The sequence below is a fragment of the Mustelus asterias genome, chromosome 13 (genome assembly GCF_964213995.1).
Source record: "Mustelus asterias chromosome 13, sMusAst1.hap1.1, whole genome shotgun sequence".
Classification (NCBI taxonomy): Eukaryota; Metazoa; Chordata; class Chondrichthyes; order Carcharhiniformes; family Triakidae; genus Mustelus; species Mustelus asterias.
The window spans coordinates 71,071,563-71,094,616 of record NC_135813.1 but is presented as its reverse complement, the minus strand read 5'-3'; the positions used below and the strand labels follow the sequence as shown (position 1 = coordinate 71,094,616).

The window sequence follows — 23,054 nt, the reverse complement described above, 5'->3', positions numbered from 1 at the left end:
ATTAATTGCACTGGCAAGATCATTTTCATCCTTTGTTACAAGAAACAAGATATGGTCTGCTGCTGCAATAAGTGTATGAATATTTATTTTTGCAGGCTTCAATTTTTTTCCCCTTTCCTTTCAACACAGTTCACGATGGCAATCAGGATAGAAAACTCCAGCTTAATTAGGAGCGAAAAAATATTCTATGATGGCATTCTAGTTTCAGATGCACTTTTCTCATGGGATATATTATTATTCCTGTGTTCACAGCCCAATAGACTTGCTAATGAAAACACCCCTGGATCTGCCAATTCAGGAGTGTGCATCACTAAAAAAATGTTACAGTTCTTCAGCTGTGAAATTTACCCTCTGGCATTTTTCCACCCATGAGTGAAAATCATAGGCCCTGGGGTATATAGAAAACGTAGAATCACATTTTAGTCATTCTACTGAAACATGTGAAACTGCACCAAATGTGTGTAGGGGAGGAATGAATAAAGATAGAGGAAGAAAGGCTGGTGTTGCCATGAACAATATATTTCCCTACGAGTCCTTAAGCCCTGAGTTTACAGGCTCAATTAACCAAGTGATGATTTATTAAAAAAATAATAATTTTCACTCTCTTACAAGCTTTTGAATAGAACCACATAATTGGTTAAAATGAGAGCAATCTATTCATAAAAACGTTCCTCTGCAGAGCACAAGGGTATCAACTACATCCTGGAAAATGAAACCCCTCAGGGCACAAAAGTCAAAAACAATTTTCTTTGTTGTTTCCTGCCACAGCCTTAACTTACAGAACAAGATGAAGTTTCCAATCTTCACAAAATCTCTGCTCGAGTCATGCATTCCTTACTGTGACTTGCTACTAAACTTACTATAAGGAAATGTACCCGGAGATTGTATTTCGATAATTTAATAATTTATTAATCTAAAAAAGTGTGTAAAAGTATAGCTCTCATCCACAAGATATATGAATGACATTAAAATGCCTGCAGGTTTATCAAACTCGCTTTTAGTGTATTTGTTTCAGCAATACAGAATTAAAATGAACTTCACTTATTTTATTTTATATAAAAGAAGCCCACAGCAAAATGCTCAGAAGAAAAAACTTCATATTGGCGTGAAATGTACAGCTTTTACATTTAAAAATGCTCTGAAATATACATACAAGCATGCTAGCAAAACCAGGTTATCAGAAGACAAACTGGTAAGCCATCTCTGAACCTTGAATGTTTTCGACCAGAAGAAAACTAAAATCTTCTGGAAATGGATTCTGTTGTTCAACTGGGGCTTGTATGCTCAAACTTTTTAAAAATCCACAACTAAAATATGCATATCCATGAGAAATATACATACAACTTTCTCACATTGAAGTACATAATATAGGATTTTATCTATTGCCATTTATTTATTTTTTGCACAAAAACCTATAAATATTACTTCACCAGAATCTTTTAACTTAAAACTTAAATAAAATGACAAGAGGTCTGAGTCTGCACCTCCAAAAATATGAAGATGAGTATTTATCTTCATCAGTCAAGTCCTAGATAAAAATGGCCTTGAAATCGAAACAACCCATTTTCATCCACAGTCTGATGAATTCTGGGAGGGAGAATGACAATAAAATGGAAAAATTACAAACTTCTACTTACAATTCTCACCAAGTTAACTTTTTGTACAATTTTACAATCTTGATTTTCCTCTTCAAAAGGCCTTGTGAAATTTTTCTGATTAAGAAAAAATAGTACTGCAATTTGTCAATTTTACACTGTACACAATAGATACAAACTGTTTTTGATATATCTGGTTTATATCTACAATACAAAGGAAGCCACCAAAGGTGACTCAAATGCACAATAAAATATCATTTACAAGCACTAGCTAGTTGATATTCTCCACTATATTTTCCTCGATTTCACAATACTGTGTTTTTTTTAAAGAATGTACAATTTATCATGAAAAATAAATTCTGTGTTGTAGCAATGATGACAAGTATAGTTTCAGAAGCTGTAACATAAAATTTCCAAAAAAGTTACTGATGTGGAAGAGCTTAACAATGTACGCCGCTGATGCACCAATATCCAAGAAAGGTTCGCTGCAGGTTAACGCTCAGACATTTGAAAAAAATTAGACATGGAGTGAATTCAATTCTCTTCGAAATGATACTTGCTCAAATTTTGACATTTTCCCTTACAAGATCTTCAAATCATTGATAAATAGCTGATGATGCATCATGTTCTTGGTCAGGAAAGGGATTAGGTCTGTGTATAACACAACTCCTAGTTTCAAAGTAAATTCATAATGGCATTGTACATTTGAGTAAGCACCACAAAGTGGACGGGTAGACAGGACTGGCGATCTTGTGTGGCAGGGTTACAGTTGAGCCATGATAAGGCATTATACTGTTCCAGTACAAACCTGGAAAAGGAAGAGCCAGTGCGTTAGTATGCATTTTAGCTATTAAAGAGCAAAATCTTTCCGAAGGGTTTAATTAAAAAGAGTAGAGGACGGATACCACCACAGACCTCAAAACATCTGAAGTTCTGTTGGAATCCAGAGGGTGAGGATGAGAGTGCTTGCCAGGAAGAAGCTCATCAGATTGTGCCAGGGAGACATGGTGATGTAGAGAGGCCTACAAAGAGAAAGAATACAGTAATGTTGTAGTCAAATTCAGCACAGCAACAGTAAATACTTACTGAAGCAATGAACACCAATTTTAATTATTTCCAATTCAACTAGATTTTATTCTGTTTTGGGGCACTATTTACGATGGAAGTTTCACATAGTGAAAGGTTCAAGTCATCTTTCAGTTAGTTCTCAATTTATATCATCTCAGTACTTCTTTAGTCTGGCAGAATGCACACATCTGATCTGAAGAATATGGACGGAGAGAATGCTACTACATCTTCAATGTTCCCACTAATAAATGACCAGAAATGGATGAGGTGCCACCCAATGATCACATCCTCATTCAATTTTATATCTGTTGTAGGTAAGTATCACTGCAGAAGCTGGTCAGCAGAGGTGGACAAGAGCAGGGTACATGGGAGTGTATAAATATTTCCATACCAGATCTGCCTGCATTCAAACAGCCACGTCTATTTGAAGATTCCATTCTCCTCTGAGGCAGACACTAAAGATAAAACAGGTACTCCAAATAATGACTAATGGATCTGAATTTGAAGAACCAAAGCTCGCTCACCTTGAGAAACAATGGGCATTGATTTTGGGCATGGGGGCAGGCGGACCAAAACCACTGAGGAAGATTCTCAGCTTTGGCAGTTGAAACAAAATATCCAAGAGCAAGCGGTTGCTGCAGTACATTTGCCACTTCCTCGTGAGCTTCCGTGGAGAGGAGCCTCTCACCCCCTTGACCCTGAAAGCAAATAAATACATAGAAAAATATAACTTCTAGGATAACGTTGATCAGGATATTTTATTTACTGATGAATCATTTTCCTAATGTTTTACCAATTCCTGTACTAATTACTGCACTGGATGGTGTTACACTGTAAGGGGATTGTGGAAAAGAGAAGCAAAAAGGAAATTAATCTCCTATTATTCAGAATCAGTTTGTTCCAAAGATGGAATGAATGATTTTTACAAATGGCAAACATCTACTTGCTCATGAGCAGGTACAGTTCAAAGACATATTTATACAAAACATTGACAAACTGATTTGATTATCACATGTATTGGGATACAGTGAAAAGTATTGTTTTTGTGCGTTATACAGACAAAGCATTCCGTTCACACAGTACATAGGGGAAAAGGAGAGGAGGGTGCAGAATGTAGTGTTACAGTCAAAGCTAAGGTGTAGAGAGAGATCATGTCAATATAAGGTAGGTCCATTTCAAAATATTGGCCCAAATTGTCTGGTCTCCAGATTGTCAGAGACTGGACTATAACTCAAGATCCATGGAAGTTGTGTTGACCTCTGTGGGAATTACCCAGGAAGTTTGAGTTTCTGAAGGGCAATTCCCTTGCTCTCCAGGGCCCTTTGTGAATATTTTTGACTCTGAATTAAGAGTCAGAAGACTTCAAACAGTTCTGATGTACTTAGTTGGGGAGTTACTCAGAAAACGTGAGACAGAAAAATCCTAGTCTAAATCCGGAGTAACTATAGAATTGACCTTCTTGACTCTCCCACCCCCCATAATGTCTTGTCAATTACATTAATGTTTGTTGATATCAAGTCAATTACATTGTTATGGTTAAGAGAAGCAGACGATAGGGATCTTTGAGCACATATAAATAGGGGATAGCTGGGACACTGGGTTGAGTGGGAGGAGCTGAGAGACTGAACAAATCAATAAACTCTCTCAAGAAGTGTGTGTCTTGGTTTCATCTTCACCAGCTCACGTGGATCTGATTAACACCCACAACCCAACCTGACTGAATTTACCACCTTATCCAGCTGCCACTGGAATGGCAAATAAAAGACCAGTTTATTTTTATATATTTAGATCCCAAATGATAACTGCGTAATCAATTACTAAATAATTTGCTGTTGCTTGGAAGTGAAGCAGGTACAGAAATTACTCGTGGATAATCAGAAACCTGAAAATCTCCTGAGTAAATGCATTTTGATATTTTGCTCAAAACTAATGGTCCCTGTTGCAACTGGAATACCACATTTGATATAGAGAATGCAGTATTCCAAACATGATCTCATCTATGATCTATATTCATTAGAATAACTTGTTTTAACGAATCTGATATCCCCATCTCGTGTACTATGTCCAGTTTTGGACACTCAGTAAAGATATACTGGTCTTGCCAGATTAATCAAAATTATATCACAACTTAGTGGGTTAAATTATGTGAATAGATTACATAAAGCTGCCTCGTATTCCTTATAGTTTAGATGCTTGCAGGATGATCTAGTCAAAATGTTAAAAATGATCATGACATTTAATAGGGATTAACTAGTTCTTCTAGTGGTAGAATCCAGAACAAGAGGCCAGAATCTTGACATTAAAACTAGGCCAGTTAGGACTTAGATAAATAAGCATATTTTCACACACAGGTTAGTGGAAATTTGGGCTACTCTAACGCTGCAGGTGCTGGATCAATGGAAAATGTCCGAGGCCGAGCCTGATAAATAGCAAGGCTATCAAGGGATATGGAACAAAAGTGGGTAAGTAGAGTTGAGGTACAGATCAGACATGAACAATACAAATGACAGAACAGACTCTCAAAAGGCTATGTGTTTACTCCAGCTCCTATAATATTCATCGGAAGGACAGTGCATCGTGACAGCTTCACAGTGAAAGACCATCAAATCTTTTTCACCTTTGCTAATGGAGATGGTGTACAGTTTCTCTCTTTCTTGTTCACGTGTACAAAATAATACTTTTCTGAAGAAAGCTCATCTGCTTTTGTTTAACTGATACACTAACCATCTGAATATTAGTCATAATATTTAATATTAAATTTATAATATTTCCAGTTTGATGTCAATACAATGGTGCATTGTTTCTGTGGAAAATGTGAAATATTTTTCTCTGATTCACCAGTTTACAGACCAATTTCTGTCACAATAACTTACAAGGTTAAAACCATGTTCAATGACAGAAGGTGGTCCTTTTATTTTGACACATGATAGCTCCGAAACAAGCGTTGTCTGCAACAGAGCTGCTAGAAAATAGCTAAGCTATTTCTTTCAAAATGCACACATTCAAATGCATATTCCCTTTGTCCTGTATGAATTTTAAGGTATTTTCCGCAGTACTTGATTCATTGAGTAATCCATCTGAAGCCATCGCAGAGAAATGAATTGGACAAAGAAACTCAGTGGGTCAGCAGGGAGTCATCATCCAAGTCGAAGAACTTTTAACAGGTCCAATTCACACTGAACTTCAGCACAGCAAATTTCATATTTCCGAACATGAGACAGCTATGCCTCCGATTACTGCAAATATCATAGAATGGTAAAGTACAGAGATGGAGATGGATACCATTCATCTCATTGGCCCTTTGAAAGAACTATCCAATCAGTTCCACTTCCCTGAAGATATTATTTTAAGTATTTATCCAATTTCCCTTTCGAAAGTTACTATTTCATCTGATTCCACTACACTTTCAAGCAGGACAGTCCAGATCACAACTTGCTGGGCAAAATAAATTCTCATACCCTCTCTGATTCTTTTGTCAATTACTTTAAATCAATGTCTTCCCACGCACAATGACAAAACCATTCATTTTGAATCTCTACTTAACCGTATTTGTTCGGAGAGAACAAGTCCATTCTCGAATAGCTCCACATAACTGATGGTCCACATTCTTATGAATTTCCTCTGAATGCCTTTTAAAGTTGTAATGTTCTTTCTGATGCATACATCCCAGAATCAAACACAAGGCTCCACCTGAGGCCTAATATGTGCCTTACAAAGGCATTTCCTTGTTTTTGTAGTTATCTGTATTAATTTATAATGGTGTGGATTTTTAAACAGCTTACCAACTCACCCTGCCACCTTCAAAGATTTAATAGTAACAGGCTCTGGGAGGACATAGACTGGTAAAATGGATGAATACGTGGCAAATCAAATTTAGCACATAGAAGTATGAAGTGATACATTTTGAAATGTATCATGAGGTGAAATTTAAACTAGTTGGTACAATTTTAAAGGAATTGCAGGAACAGATACCTGGAAGTTTAGGTACATTTCTTCCTCACTGCTTACTTCTATAATTGCTATTATGCTGTTGAACAAATTAGTTTAGTCTAAGCCATTGTTTGGGGGTGCTTATTCTACTACTCTGAAAAACATTTTAAATCTATATCCTTGAGACTTGGACAACATACAGCAGGCACCTCAATGCACTACAGAAGTACGATCAGCTGTACCATTGCAAGATCCTCCAAATCCAGTGATTAAAAAGGGGTCCAAAAGCACTGCCCTCTTACAAGCCAGCAAGTCAAGCAACGTCATTTGTATCCTGAAACCAGACTCCCTAAGTAACAACTCGACTTAGAACTCATTTGCAGCAGGAGACGATTCCCAAGAGGACAGCAAAATGCTTCAGTGATGTCCTCAAACTGTCCCCCCAAGAGGTTAAACATCCCTGTAGACTCACAGGAGTTGCTGGCTTGTGACCAACCAAAATGGAGAAGGTTTATTCAGGAAGGCACTGAGCATATTGAGAGACTTCATTGGGAGCATGTTGAGGTGAAGTCGAGGTGTCGGAGCTACTGCACAAACCTCCAAAAACCTCAATGACTAAACCCTTAAGGCACCATCTGACCTACATTTGGCAGAGTTTGCGGATCACACATTGGACTTATCAGCATCTCAGAACTCGTTGAACTGGAGTGGAAACAAATCATATCCAATCCTGAGGGCCTGCCAAAGAGACCCAAGATATCTTCTGAAAATTGATGAAAATCATGGGGCACTGATACTGTAAAAGAACCACATGTTTGGCCCCAGACATGCTATAAATTAACTAGATATCGGGTATATAGAGGCACATGCTTGTTGAGGGACAAGGGCTTATCCCATAGTTCTACATCTCAGAGAACTACCTGCAGCAAAAATGTGAATGTGAAATAGTATCCTACTCCAGTTTTTCACAAACAGGTCACAGTCCACAGAATCGCTTGACATTGACCAGATAAGCCTTTTTCCCAATTTTTGTTGCCGCTGTCATGAAATCCACTGGTCTGTGGAGATTGGAACATTTAATGGCACAGTGTCTCCCAATGCTGTTAGTGGTTCCTGTCTAGTAACAAGGGTGGGACTTGCTGGAAGTGTTTTGTTAGGTTCCTGCATTGGTTCAAGGGTCAGTGAACAATTCTTCGGGGAGTCAGTTTGCTAGACCAAGTGTGACTGACACGGACAGAATTAGGTCCTGTTAAGTTAGTTAAAAGAAAGGAACAAAAGAAATAAGCTCAGAATTAAAGAGAACAGCAGTTAGCTGACTGACTCCATACTGTACTGTGGGTTGCTGGGGCAAAGGTATACCACTGAAGTAATGGCCACAGCTCTGAAAGTGCGATAGTAAACTAGTGTTGAGTTATTCGGGAATCCAGAGAGGCAGAGTCCTGGAGGGAGAAAATGAAACCCTGCAAGGCGAGCCATTGCTTAAGCCACCCGAGTGGGAACGACGTTTGGATAGAATTCAAAAGCAGGAATTTCAAAGGTGGGGATTGGAAACCCTTGCAAGAAAGACAAAGTTTCAGTGAGATTAGTCTCGCTGTGAGAAAACCAATGTTTGGGTGATTTCTTGAGAAATCTATGGGCTCCATCCTGGTTGCATCTGCCATTTACTCAGTCGTGTGGTGTGTTCAACTATGGTTTGTCTGCTAATTTACATGTACCTGATACTTACCCTGAATGTTAGAGTACAAGATGTACAGTGCAAATTGTTTTATCTTTCTAAACATGTATAGCAAAGTTTGTTTTTGTTTGTCCAAAACCCATGGAATCTTGTGGCTTTATTCCAAAAGCAGGTGTCTTGAATCTTAACCTGTAACTACTTTAAACAAAAAGCTACTGGTTTCTAACCAGACCTCCCACCACATCCCAGAGTTCAGCCAAGAATCGTAAAACTATCACTTTTCAATACTATACCAGTTTACAATGGAGTATATTTGCAACTAATACAAGCAGCCTCATATCTGGACTCTTAAAAGTATTCCAATAAAAGCCAAATATATTTACTGAATTTCATTCTTCAATAATTTAGTTGCCTCGTCTGAAGATCCAGAATATTTGAGACAACTTGTCCTTCTAAATTTAAGCCAGTTCTTACAATCTCTGCTCTTCAGCGCAGCATTGACAGGAATCCTGCAAAATGCTTGCCTATTTCCCTACCACTATTAGATGATTCACTAAATATCCCAATTTCATAAAATTAATACCACTGTCCCGTTACCTGCATCCCTTACATTTATGGAACTTCTAAAATATTAGCCAACACACCACCCATTTCAGGATTCTGAAGAATATCCGGTCTCGCCCAGGTGATTTGCATACATTCAATTCATTGAATTCCTTGAGGGTGACATGCTGACGCAGCGGTTAGCACTGCTGCCTCACAGCGCCAGGACTCGGTTTGAATCCGGCCTTGGGTGACTGTGTGGAGTTTGCGTGCTCTCTGTGTCTACATAGGTTTTCTTCCTCTGAGAGTTTCCTCCGGGTGCTCCAGCTTCCGCCCACAGCCCAAAGATGTGCAGGTTAGGTGGATGAGCTATGCTAAATTGCCCGTTAGTGTTCCACGATGTGTAGGTTAGGTGGATTAACCATGGTAAGTGTGTGGTGTTATGGGGATAGGTTGGGGTTTGGGCTGAGATAGATAGAATGCTCTTTTGGAGATAGGTGCAGACTTGATGGGCGGAATGGTCTCCTTCTGCAACGTAGAAATTCGATGGATTCTAACATGTTTTGCTGATGCCTGCACATGCTCTCGACTTCATTTGCCTTCTCTTTGAGTTCTCCTCTTACTGACAATTCAAAAAAATAATCAATTGCTTTCTTATTCTAATACTCCAGTCATCTATTCATTAGTGTGTAACTCTCGGTCTCAAAGTTCATTATTTGTGGTATTTTTATATTGCAGATTGCCTTCTCAAAACACAATATCATGTTTCACAATGTTTCATTGGTATAACAATCAGGTATGCCAGTTGGTTTATTTTTGATTAAACCACAGTAGATTTGGAAGCAAAATGTAATTCTGTGGTTAAATGCCTTCACCAGTAGAGATTAGGCAAACTACTCAATTTTCTCAGCAGTTTAATTTATTTGAAAGCAATGCCGAAAATAGCCTTTCAATTCAATTAACTGGTTTATTTGTTTAACTCTGACTAATTGAAAGCTAGGCAAATAAACTGAACAAAGCATTAGTCATTTTGTGAATGATTATCTGTAAATAAACTAATTGTTTTTATTTGGTATCTCTCCGGGATAAAAGTGCTTGGTGTGAGAAATATTAATTATCTTAGGTGTTAGTAGAAACTACCTACAGTAATCAGGTTACTTGCAGAACGAGACCACCCTATTCCTTTACTTTGAGTAAAAGATCATACTCGGTTCACAGAATTTAACTGATGAGAGAAACTGACTTTGTATTGGCATGAGAAAAAGGTACATGGAAAAGTATGACTCACAACTGAGACATTTGCTCTGTTCTCCAGGGTCCGCAGAGGTTCTCAAACTGCCAACATTGACTGTCAACACTCCGATCAGCAATTCTTTGGCAGTAAAACCTAGCTTTTAGCTCATTTTTGGGATATTAACAAGGGTCTGGTTCCCAAGGCCAAAAATAAATCAGCCATTGATACCACAGCCACCAAGTATATCCCAGGACACTTCACAAGAAGTTATCTTGATCATTAATTCATGAAAACCATTCTACAGGAACATGTTCCATACTTTCAAAGACAGTTCCTTTTGTTGTTGGGAGCTAGGCTGACCTCAACTGTAATCCTGCAAAATATTACACCTCCCTCCCAACCCATTCACCCATTCCACAACTACATATTGGCGAACATTGTACTGCGAACATGATCTCGTTTAATCGAAAGCCAAGCAGAACGGTACCATGCTCATTTATAATACAAAACCTACATGCCCTTCCAGAAAAGGTTGAGGTTCTTTTCTTTTTCAGCTGCACACTGGCCTGTTGTGCATTTTCTGCTGATCCAATCTTACTGTTTTAGACCTATAAAGTGGTTTATATATTAATAAAACCACTAGACTAGATTATAATTTGTTTCAATATCAGCATGCAAGCTGGTATTTCTTGAAATTGGCATGCCCGGGTTCCTCCACAAAAATGTAGTCTGGGCAGCAGCAGTGGAATTATTTCCAATCCATTGTGGTTTTTTAAAAAACGAGATCTCCCTGTTACTTTACTTCATTTGTTGTTTTGATTAACTTTTGCAGTTACTTGATTATGCCACTTGGTGGAGCACCACACAATTGTTCCACTTCAGAGAACAAAATAAACAATACGAATCTTTCAAATCTCGTCAGAGTATTAAGGCGTGATGCTTTTGGGAGTACGTTTGGGCTCTTACATGGACGACACGAATTTAAGTTGTCTTGAGGAGACAACCGGAAAAGTTGCGTTATGGATGTTATTTTATGCGCGGCAGCACAGTGGTTAGCACTGCTGTCTCTCAGCACCAGAGATCCAGGTTTGATTCCAGCCTTGGGTGACTGTGTGGAGTTTGCACATTCTCCCAGTGTCTCCACGGGTTTACTCCAGGTGTTCTGGTTTCCTCCCACAGTCCAAAGACATGCAGGTTAGGTGGATTGGCAATGTTCAATGCGCAGGGTTACAGGGTTAGGGTAGGGGTGGGGGTGTTGACCTCGGTAGAATGCTCTTTTGGAGGGTCGGTGCAGACTCAATGAGCCAAATGGCTTCCTTCTGCATGTAGGGATTCTATTATTCAGAAACAAACGCCGTAAAATTAAAACAAATTTGGATCTATCAATTACAGCTTTAATATCCTTTTATTTAAAGGAGGAAAACGGTATTTGGAATATTTTTTAATGGAACATGCTCTGCAAAATCCATAAAGTAATTCAACAAAACTTATTCTAAGGGTGATTTGGAGAGAGGTCTTTTATCACATACCTCTTTTGCCGCTCCAGCTTTTCATCTGTCCCTATCCTTATCTACATTTTGTTTAATCTGTTAAAATTTAAAATCATGTCACACTACTTAATCTGAAACTTTAAAGCTATGGATAAAAGGAACCAAAAAATCAGGGACAAAAAAACCAAAATAAAATCAGACTATTTTACTATGTGCGGTACTGTGAGCATTTAAATGATGTGCAGCATATATTATTTGGGGTTCGTCCATTGCTTGAGGGGGTAGTGTTCTGTAATTCCAAGGCATGTGTTTCATTGGGTGGTACATGATTAACAAGTCTGATTTGCCATTTGCACACTGTGCAGGGGAGTTAGTATGTACTGTACTGAAATACTTGATTTATGCCCTTAAATGTAGTACGATCAAAACACAATTGACAAAGTTAGTCTAAAACAAAAATCAAGCACTTCAGATGTATTCATCGGCCATCATTCAAACTCCTTTGGACTAATCATTTTAACATTGCAAGACAATATGATTTAGGAATGCCAAACGAAGTTTGGAAAGTAGGACATGCTTTAAATTTGCTTCCAAAATCCAAATAGTTGAGTAGTTACCAAACCGTTCATAAGCTAAGAAATATGACCCTTACATATTATAGTGGACTCTTGGATATACAAAACATTGACAATCTTGAGCGCCACAGACAGCATATGAAATCTTTTAAGAACCCTGAAGTATGTATTCATTATTTATTACTTTCCACATTTAATTACCAATATTCAAGAGCAGAAAGATTCCCAAATCTATCCATTAAGCTGACTTGAAAGGAGGGAGGCTGAATTTCTTTACTTAAGAGTTACAAGAAACAAGAGGTAGCTTTTCTCCCTCAAATCTTACTTATGGTTTGATATTACCACCTTACCCTGCCAGCTTCACTGCTGTGCTGAAAATGAGAGCCTGCACCTGTGCCAGGTGAACCAGGAGACAGTACAGGAGAAGAGGTGGGAGATGGGTGGAGATTACCAGTTATCAGAATCCGAATATCATTGTCAAAGTCTTCAGCAAATATATCCTCTTCCAGAATTCCTATGCCATCTGTTTGAGTAAAAATAAAACATTGAAGCAAAACTCAAATGCATAAAATATGATACGAGAGCACTATCTTTAAACAAAACGATGGATTAATATTGCGTGCTTAACTTCTGTCGAGGCATTGTTTCAGATAATACCTTAAGCGATCCTTGCTCTAACCATTCTACTCAACTTCCCAGGCCTACGTTAATGTGGCATGGAAATAGTTCTCTCTGTGTGCAGTCTCTGGACAGCATCTTCTCAGTGGGATGCATGTAAATTCAGGAAGTTGCTGCGCAATAATAGGCATGAATTGACATCCTGCTGCATTGATCCCCAAATTTCATTACAACTACAGGACTAAAAAATATTCCTGGCACTGAACAACCAGAGATTTAAGCACAGAAGGAGACCATGCTGCCCATTGTGCCTTTTGTTGGCTATTTGAGACAGCAATCACAGGTAGCCCCTGGTTTTTGTCCTCTTTCTCAGTTCCCTGTAAGTGGAATCAGCTTCAGCCACATTTTCGAGTAGAACATTCCAGATTCTAACAACTCGCTGAGTTAAAAAGAAATGCTTCCTCATCTTCTCTTTGGACCTGTTGCCAATGATATTAAATCGACGGCCTTTGGTTATTGGCACATTCACTAAATTGAATACTTATTTCTCTATCTACATTATTGAAACCTCCCCATCACCTTGAAAACACCCATCAGGTCACCTTGTGTTCCAAGGAGAACACAGTCCTAAAGAGTTATTGTCATAGAGGTTTACAGCATGGAAACAGGCAACTTCGGCCCAACTTGTCCATGCCACCTTTTTTTTTTAAAAACCACTAAGCTAGTCCCAATTGCCCACGTTTGGCCCATATCCCTCTATACCCATCTTACCCATGTAACTGTCTAAATGCTTCTTAAAAGACAATATTGTATCTTTATCTCTATGATCTGACATATTTGTACCTGAAAAACTGAGTAAACTGCCATGTCCTGATGGATTGGCAATATTATTTTCAGATGATTCTCTTTTTACAAATTCACAGAATCACAGAATACTAGAGTGCAGAAGAGGCCCTTTGGCCCATCGAGTCTGCACCGATATATGAAATGCCCTGACCTGTCCATCTAATCCCACTTGCCAGCACTTGGCCCATAGCCTGAATCTTATGGCATGCCAAGTACTTATCCAGGTACTTTTTAAAGGATGTGAGGCATCCCACCTCCACCACCCTCCCAAGCCTATCCAGCATCTCTTCATAACTGAAATGTTCCATCCCAGGCAGCATTCTGGAAAATCTCCTCTGCACCCCCCCCAGAGCGTTCACGTCCTTCCTATAATGTGGCGACCAGAACTGCACACAGTACTCTAGCTGTGGCCCCACCAAAGTTCAATACAACTCCATCGTGACCTCTCCGCTTTTGTAATCTATACCCCGATTGATAAAGGGAAGTGTGCCATGTGCCTTTTTCACCATCCTATTAACCTGCCTTTCCACCTTCAGAGATCAATGGACAAAGACGCCACGGTCCCTTTGTTCTTCAGAACTTCCCTGTGTCAGGCCTTTCATAGTATACTTCCTTGTCAAATCACAACACACTTTTCAGGGTTAAATTCCATCTGTCACTTACCCACCCATTTGACCATCTCATTTACATCTTCCTGTAACCCAAGACACTCAACTTCACTATTAACCACCTGGCCAATCTCTCTCTCCTCCTTCGCCCCCCCCCCCCACCACCACCACCACCACCACCACCACCACCACCACCCCAACTATGTCATTTATATAAATGATGAACAGTAGGGGGCTCAGCACGGATCTCTGTGGTATCCAGTCTCTCTTCATAACTGAGGTTCCTGGCAATATCCTGGTTAAGCCTCCCCTGATCCCTATCTAAAGCCTTTGCATCTTCCCTGAGGTGCGATGCCCTGAGTTGTTCATAGTCCTCCAGCTGTGGTCTAACCAGTGATTTATAAAATTCTAACATGACCTCTGTTCTTTCATGTCCTATGCCTATTTATAAAAGCTGCAATGAAAGAGCTGGACATTGTTGCGATCTCTGAGGGAAGTGACTCTACCGACAATAGGCAGAAAAATCAATTCCCACCAACCGACAGAAGTGTTTTTGTGCAACATCAGTTTTCTTCAGCTTTCACAATAATCAAATATTTTTCTTCTACCCAGCTTCTGTACCAAAACGCAGTTAATTAGGATATTACACGATCCGCAGCTTTAAAAACTTCAATTACAGCCATTAAATATTGTACTCACCTTGGTTACCAAGAGCTTCCAGAGCTTCAGTATTGGCAACAACTGTAGCAGCAGATGTTGGAAAAACCAGAATGTGTGTACAGGATGCATCTTGTGGGGTGTTCAGCTGCGATGTTTGCAAGTTGAGAGCTGTGCCACGTCCAAACACAGAACCCATTGTGACAGCATCTTGAAGAACCACAATACAAATAATCGTCAATTGGAGTTTAACTCAATGAGATTCCAATTGTGCAATTACTTTGAAACTACCATGCAGTGCATGCACATTCCTGTAAATATTCAAAATATCTCACCAGGCATGACAACAAATGAACCTTGTGGTTCCAGGGCAACCAAGCAGGCACTGAGAATAGTGGGAGAGTCTGCTGCAGATATACCACACATTGTGCAAGTCTCCTTCAATTGTTTACTGGTAGATTGTAGTGAGCGTCGCCCAATAAGGATACTCCAATCTGTGGAAAGATTAATTACGTTTTTGTATAAAAAGAGAGATCATTTATTTGCCAAAATGGCCTACATACCAGTCAACTATTTTTGTACTCTAAAATAATGCATAAATATGCTGCTGCCTCCAGGATACATGCATTGGATTAGCAAAGGGCACATTCCTCAACTTTGCACTAAAATGAATGGTTGATAAATGTAACATATGTATCTCTAATTTCCCAATATGTACTCATGGACAGTGGTAACGTTTGCACCAGAAACTCCCATTTGAAAAAAATCAGCACGAATGTGCACACTTTTACTAAAGCCACCTTCTGTTTTACAAGTCATGCTGCTTTTGGGCAACATGGTGGCACAGTGGTTAGCACTGCTGCCTCACAGTACCAGGGACCCAGTTCAATTCTGGCCTTGGGTGATTGTCTGTGTGGAGTTTGCATGCTTTGTGTGTCTGTGTAAGTTACCTCCAAGTGCTCCAGTTTCCTCCCACAGTCCAAAGATGCACGGGTTAGGTGGATTGGCCATGGTAAATGCAAGGGGTTATGGGGATAGGGTGGAGGGGAGGGTTTGCGAGGGATGCTCGTTCTGAGAATCCATGCAGACTCGATAGCTCGGGTGGCCTCTTTCTGCACTGTAGGGATTCTATGGATTTTTGGTATACTTAAAATGCAACGAAACACCTAACTTATAGATGCTTCACTGCTAATCTAGCCAACAAACACAGCTTTTTCAAAATGTTACACAACCAAGTTGATCTTTAATAAAACAGCTTGCTTTAAAGAAAATTGCTGTTCACAGAATGTTACTGTAATGGTGAACTATAAGAATATATTACTTTCCAAAGTATTGTGTTAAACTGTATAAAGAAAACAGAAATATACATTTTTTTTTTAAGAAACTGAATGGATTAATTCAAAATAAACAAATTGTCCACTGTTGCGCTTCATTCAAGTTTGTCACATAATTGCACTTCAAGAAATAAGGACTACAATTCTGAAATTCTTCTCTGAAATTTTATAGTATGAGTATTCATGCCAGTTTGAATTCAGAGTTGCCAACCTTTGAGTTCTCCATGACCTACTCTTCCAAGTCTTCCCATTACAATTCTCCATGGCAGTGATGTCATCTGCATAATTCCAACACACCATTCCCATAGTTTCTGCAAGCCGATTTTACGGGCAGGCACTTTACTTCTCCTTGATCTGAAAAACATCATGTTGTAATAGTTCAACACTTCGAATTAACAGCTTGTAATTCCTGGCTAAGCAAAGCTGTGCCCTGCATCCTGTGGCATGCACAAACTGAGGGGACATTACAACATGTCATTGCATAGACTTGTTCCAAATTTCAAACAATTAAAATTCGGAGTGAATGCATCACAGTTGCTTCTAAAAAGACAAATTCACACTATTCAGTCTTTGCGTAAATGGAACCAAGCATACAATTGTATTTGCAGAGACCACAAATCCCTAGTCTTTGTCATTTCCTCACCAACTGCCAATAACCAAAATATGGGTTAAAAAAAAACAACTCCACACAATACATAACCTTCAATTTTCACTTGTCAAGAGCAACATTTAAGTGGATTGTCAAACTTGTGAACAGGCCTATAATTTTCAGACTCTATGTACCTACGTGATCTACTGAGTAACTAAGCCATTTATTTTCATGCTGGATCATACAATGCCAAACATACAGGATACTCAGATTTTTCAAGGTTAGTACGCTGACTGGTTTCTTCAGATGTAGTGAGCTACATCAGCACATCTGAAGATGGCAGAATGCTTATCAGTGTCATCTGGAGGAAAGAAATTGATGCACAATTTCCAGCTGCAGCAGCACTGCATTTAGACACGTAAACAGAATATTCAATGCACTAGGATTTTTGAGTCGTGCTCAGTTAATATTAGGTTTAAGTTTCTCTTTTAGTCTGAAAAGAAATGTTCGAATAGGTTCTTTTAAAGATAAAAATCCAGAGAAATAACACACTAGTAAAGTGATTAAATTGGAATTTTATCTTCAACTCAAAACAACCAAAACATTATCCTGCAGACATTTTGGGTTTAATTTTTGACGTTAATTTGAAGTGATCGCTTGTTATTTTGGGAAAGCACCTTAAAGAAAAAAGTCTGGTTAATGGACATGTTAATGTCTAGGTTACTTTTGACCTAAAGTAAATTGAAATACCTAATGCAAAGTCAATTTGAACTAAAATTGTTACCTGTTTGGGACATCAATATTCAGAATGCATGTCTCCAGTAACTCCCCATGAAGGTCCGTACAGGATGCCAGTAGCCATCTCTGATCATGCGATAAACAATAACCAACAAAGAGCACATTGTACTTCTGGCTTGCCTCTCCAAATGTTTCACCTAGCTCTGTTTGTTTGTCCTTAATTGGTGCCAAGATATAGGGAGGTGAATACACTTGGATAGGATGGGGACGCTGGAATTAAAAAAAAGACTTTCAATTTGACAGTGCGTACCAAGAAAAGAATGTCTTCCCATATTTTTCTTAAAGAATAACTTTAGGCAGGAGATCTGAAGACAGCTGGATTCTTCACTTTAAGGGAGGAATGAGTACAGATCAGCTTCTCGTGGTCAGTTTAAGCAACAACAGAAGAGAACATGAAGTGGGCTGGTTAACCATTCTGTCAGTACAGATTAAGCTACATGGAGCAGAAATCAAATCATTGATCACAGAATTGTCACAGACTAAACAAGGTTCCACAGCACCGTAACATAAAAAAATCTTTCAGGAGAGGGTGGCAATGAGAATTAAAAAGCATTATATATCAGCTTACATTGTTAAGTATGAAGCTGAAGCGAACAGAACACTTAAGAACTAGAGATTAAAGTGCATACAAATTATTTATCTTCTGGTTCGGGGTGTCCAAACACAAACAGGCCATAAGATATGGCATGTAAAAGGAAAGTGTAATTCCATAGCAAGTTGTCAGAAGGTTATGATAATTAATATCCTTAAGACTAGTATTACGCTAGACTTTTCACACAAAGAATTTTACTTAAAATGCATATAATGGACAGCAAGACTACTTACGTGCAATAATTAGTGCAAGAACAGTAAATATCGATAGAAGTTACAAACTAATACGCACCTCAGAATGCTTAAGGGTCATATCTATTGTGGAAGCGGGACCAAAGCCAGTTAGTGATTTAATGTGGATCTGTGTGGGAAGCGGCCGTCTGCATTGAGTGTAAACTGAGAATGCCAGTGATTTTAAGTGCTGGATATAGAAAGTGTGATCATCTTTCACTGGCTGTAGTAGATACTGGCAAGGCACAATCTGAAACAAAACAAAAGTTTCACGCTTCTATGCATCACATCGGGAGGCAACAGCTTTAATGCAACACCTTAAATGTAGGTCGATGTCAAATTTCTGGAAGCATGCTCATTTACAATGCAAATAAATCCTCTGTTGATAGGTAGCCATTTCAATGTTTTGCATTAGTGCAAAATGGTTTTAGAATAAAATGAATATTTAAGTGCTATGGACCACTTAGAGAATTTTAAGAATTAATTGCACAATATGTAAAAAGAAAAACTCATTTCAAATCACCTGGACAGTGAATGCATTCCTCATATGCTCTGGCAGATTATCCAGCATCTCCATGTAGCACCGTAACAGGCCCAGCAGCCATCCACTAGTAAAAGACGACTCTTCTTCAGAGGAATATGTAAAAGGGTCGACAAGATAGATGACGACAGCTGGTGGATATGCATTGCTGTCGGCTGACTCAGCTTCAGTTGGAATTCCTATCCGTTCCCTTTCTGTAGTACTGTAATAAAATAAATGGATGTGAAATGAAAATTAAACATTCGCCAATTAATTTATGACCACACATATTCCAACGTTTTGTTCCATCTTAAGTGGAAAAACACACTTAAAAAGTCAAGCTTCTGCTATTAGCACTACCTAACCTGTTCTCCCCATGTGCAGCCTGCAGCCATCGCCTCCACCACCTCCACCCGCCCCCCCCCCCAACACACAGTGGGGGAAAAAGCAGATACAGTTTTACAACTTTCTCTTTGATTGATTGCTCCTGCCTATTCTTGTCCTGTCCTCATCCTTCTCCATTTCCCCAGTTGCCAAGGTCTCAGTCATGTTCCACTGGATTTCAGGATGTGGAAGTTGATACAATTCTCAACTGAAGGATGAACGGAGGCTCTCAAGGGCCAATTATGCACTTTACAATCAATTTGCTACATTGCAGTTTTATTTAAAAATGTATCTGATGGATTAATAATCAACCTCTGCCAGTTTTTTGGTGGCCTACAATTTCTATGTGCAGTACATTTAAACTTTACATTCCATCTCTACACCAAGAACTGTGTCAGCTATGGTAGTTCAAATGCTTCACACTTCAGCAGCCACACAAGTCCTGAGGCTGCTTGTTAACAAATCCCATAATGTAAACGTAATTCTGCAAGGTCTTAACTGGAATATAATGTACATTAAAAAATCTCTAAACAAATGCAATAATTATCAATGTCTTCTTCATATCACACTTACCTCTCTTGTACTTCTTGCTGTTGTACAGAATTCTGAGCATCTGAATCTCCACTTCCACTAGCTGTATTCCCTGGAGGTCTCTCTGTACTGGTGCCTGAGCCACCACTCTGAGCAGCTCCAACTGTCCCACCAAATCCTGACGAGGATGAGGTTGTCCCTGTCTGATGCAGAACTGGGGTAGTGGTTGTGGTGGTAGTGGAGGTAGTCGAAGTGGAGCAGGTACCTGTTGACCCACTTCCTACACCAGAGCTGCCAGTTGTTGCAGTGCTACTGCCAGTGCTGGTTGTGGAAGTAGCTGTAGTGCCAGTTGTCACTGGCGCAGAAGTAACCCCAGTTCCCGATGGTGGCCCACTGCTTCCAGTTGCTGCCTGCCCCTGGGTAACAGAAGATGAAATTGGCTGGTGCTTGGGTGGAATCAGCAGGCTGTTGTCCAGCTGAAGTGTAGCCAGGTATGGTGCTAAATTTTATGGGATACAAGATTTACAGAATTAGTGAATTTGATGAACTGTTTTTCAGCAATTAATTCCTCTTGTACAATCAAACAAATGCACATAAACTGTGCTGTTTAACATAAGTGATTTTTAAAAACTTTTAAAATCAATTAATCAATCTCAACCTCACAATTTAAACTCCTACAACTAAGATGCAAATTAAATTAATGCATTGCAAGACTGCTGAAGTTGGCATTCTTTAACGAGAACCGGTTGCTCATTCTTTTCAGAAAGTATGAACATTAATTATTTTTACTTACCCAAGTGATGGCGACAGACTTGAGCATAGAGTTTTAACTTGGCAAGATTGTCATTCTCATCACTAACCCAGGCTTGAGAGAACCACTCATCCACAGATTCATCTGCCAGCTTTTTTGCTGAACTCTTCCCAACCCGCATAATTCCATCTCTCAATACTTTGCAGATAGGTCGATGCTCACCAAGTCTGCATGTCTGTTAAAACAAAAAAAATGTACTACTCAATCTGCAAATGCTGAGAATACTGTTGATTAAATGGGAAAGAAGGTCATTATAAACAATCTGCCGGGCATCCCCATTTTTCGGAACTTCCAAGTTTACTTAAAATCCTTCAAATGCTAACCACACGTTCAAAGTAATATTAACAAGCTCATAAAAGATGAACATTCAAATGACTTTCCATTTGTAATTTGATATATATAGTGCTGCATTTTGCACACTCCAGCTGGCATGTTTTCTGCGGGGGTGGGGGCACACACAAAACCCACCACTTTCCCACCCACCCGAGCTCTCATAATACAGGTGGTGGCGGGCGGTGAAATCGGCAGCTGGCCCCGGCACAATTGAATAGGTTATCCAGGGTCAATTAGACTTGTTACTAAGTCAATCAACCCTGAGATGGTGCCCACGTCATAAAACAGTTGGCGTGGGCAGGGCAATTTTAAAGGGAAATTCTTAAGGTAGGAAGTGGTGAGCAGAATTCTAGCTTTGAGGCCTGCTCTTTACATATTGGGGGCTGTTCCCTCCCCATTGAAATAGAACCTTAATTTTCTTCCTGTCAGCTGTAATGAACCCTCCCACCTCATTCTCCCCCCCCAACCTCATTCCTCCTCCCCCCCCAACCTCATTCCTCCTCCCCCCCCCACCTCATTCCTCCTCCCCCCCCACCTCATTCCTCCTCCCCCCCCCACCTCATTCCTCCTCCCCCCCCCACCTCATTCCTCCTCCCCCCCCCACCTCATTCCTCCTCCCCCCCCCACCTCATTCCTCCTCCCCCCCCCACCTCATTCCTCCTCCCCCCCCCACCTCATTCCTCCTCCCCCCCCCACCTCATTCCTCCTCCCCCCCCCACCCCAACCTCATTCCTCTCTCCCCCCCCCCCCGGCCCAGGGCCCCAGACATTGCCGTTTCCGGGAATCCATTGGGTTGCCTTCCGCTTTCTTGTTACAGTTCCAGCAATGCCTACTAATGTGCTCTTGGCTCTGCCAGGACTGATGAAGCTGCTGGTCAGTTAGATTGGCCAGCATCTCCTAAGGGTGAGGATTCCTTCCCAGTGAGGGGCAGAAGTTTCACGCTGTTCCTGTTTAGTCCACCTGCAGTGCAAACTCCACACAGTCACCTGTGGCTAGAATCAAACCTGAGTGTCTGGCGCTGTGAGGCAACAGTGCTAACCACTGTGCAGCCCTTCCTGTGGTACCTGGTACAGGAAGTGGGTCAACAGGTACCTGCTCCAGTTCGACTACCTCCACTTCCACCACAACCACTGCAGGAGCTCTGGCTGGCGTGGAGGGGGTCCACACTGCAACCACCGCTCCCCGGCCCAATATCCTGCCCATAATCTATTCCTGTTGACTCACATTGGTTTTTCATATTTGAAAAGTTATCCAACTTACCAGTGTAAACTAAACTTTGAATTTACAGTCTGGACCCCCCATTCCAACATAGTTAAAGTTTCAGACCAAAGGTTCCCAGTTACTCAGTTTTATTTCCAAAACACATTAGACTATTTCCAATGAAATGCGCCAAATAAAAGTTCCTGAAAGTCTACAATAACTAATTGTCTCTATGTATTGCCAATAACTTTCATATTTTTGTAGCAATGATGTGGAATATCTACATTTAAGAATAATTGACTTGTAAGGATTACATTTTTTGCAATTTTCTTGAAACTTTGTTGCAGCAACATTATTATAGTCATACACATTTCCTTTGTCTTGTTAAGCATTTATTCTGACCTCATATACAGCACTAAGATCCCTGAAGAAATTTTTGGCTCCAGTGAGCAAGGCCTCATTTTCTGGACAGACCACAATGTAGGCTACGTCACGCTGAGAACCATATGGTTCAAGAAGCAGCTTCTCCCAAAAGGGCAGTGCAAAAGGGGAGATCATCAGGAAGTCTTTATCATAGCCCAGAAGCAGTGTGGGAATAGGAAGTGGTTCTGGTGATTCTTCTGAACCTAAATAAAAAGAGAGAAGATGGAACATTAAGCTTCGAGGTAATACCATGACTGTGCAAACACCATTTTCATGCTACCAGCCATCACTCATGTATAATAGCATCATTTCATGCATCAAGTCCAATGTTACACTGAATAACAGAACACATGATATTGAACCATAGAACATTAGAGCACAGAAACAAGCCTTTTGGCCCTTCTTGGCTGTGCCGAACCATTTTTCTGCCTAGTCCCACTGACCTGCACCTGGACCATATCCCTCCACCT

At 39.9% G+C, this 23,054-nt stretch overlaps 1 protein-coding gene across 2 annotated transcripts in view; it reads right to left on the bottom strand.

The window, feature by feature from the left end:
* Positions 1-890: 890 nt before the first annotated feature.
* LOC144502744 (mediator of RNA polymerase II transcription subunit 13-like) overlaps positions 891-23,054 on the bottom strand; it is a 239,691-nt gene continuing 217,527 nt past the window's right edge. For both annotated transcript variants that reach the window (XM_078227003.1, XM_078227004.1), the window contains 13 exons: positions 22,564-22,787; positions 20,611-20,803; positions 19,860-20,316; positions 18,906-19,125; positions 18,444-18,632; positions 17,547-17,770; positions 16,385-16,527; positions 15,175-15,333; positions 14,882-15,049; positions 12,461-12,633; positions 3,188-3,361; positions 2,511-2,617; positions 891-2,403 (listed from right to left, as the gene is read on the bottom strand). In XM_078227003.1, the coding sequence (XP_078083129.1) occupies positions 2,271-2,403; positions 2,511-2,617; positions 3,188-3,361; positions 12,461-12,633; positions 14,882-15,049; positions 15,175-15,333; positions 16,385-16,527; positions 17,547-17,770; positions 18,444-18,632; positions 18,906-19,125; positions 19,860-20,316; positions 20,611-20,803; positions 22,564-22,787 (2,564 nt within the window). In that variant the 3' untranslated portion in view covers positions 891-2,270. The remainder of the gene's footprint in view (positions 2,404-2,510; positions 2,618-3,187; positions 3,362-12,460; positions 12,634-14,881; positions 15,050-15,174; positions 15,334-16,384; positions 16,528-17,546; positions 17,771-18,443; positions 18,633-18,905; positions 19,126-19,859; positions 20,317-20,610; positions 20,804-22,563; positions 22,788-23,054) is intronic.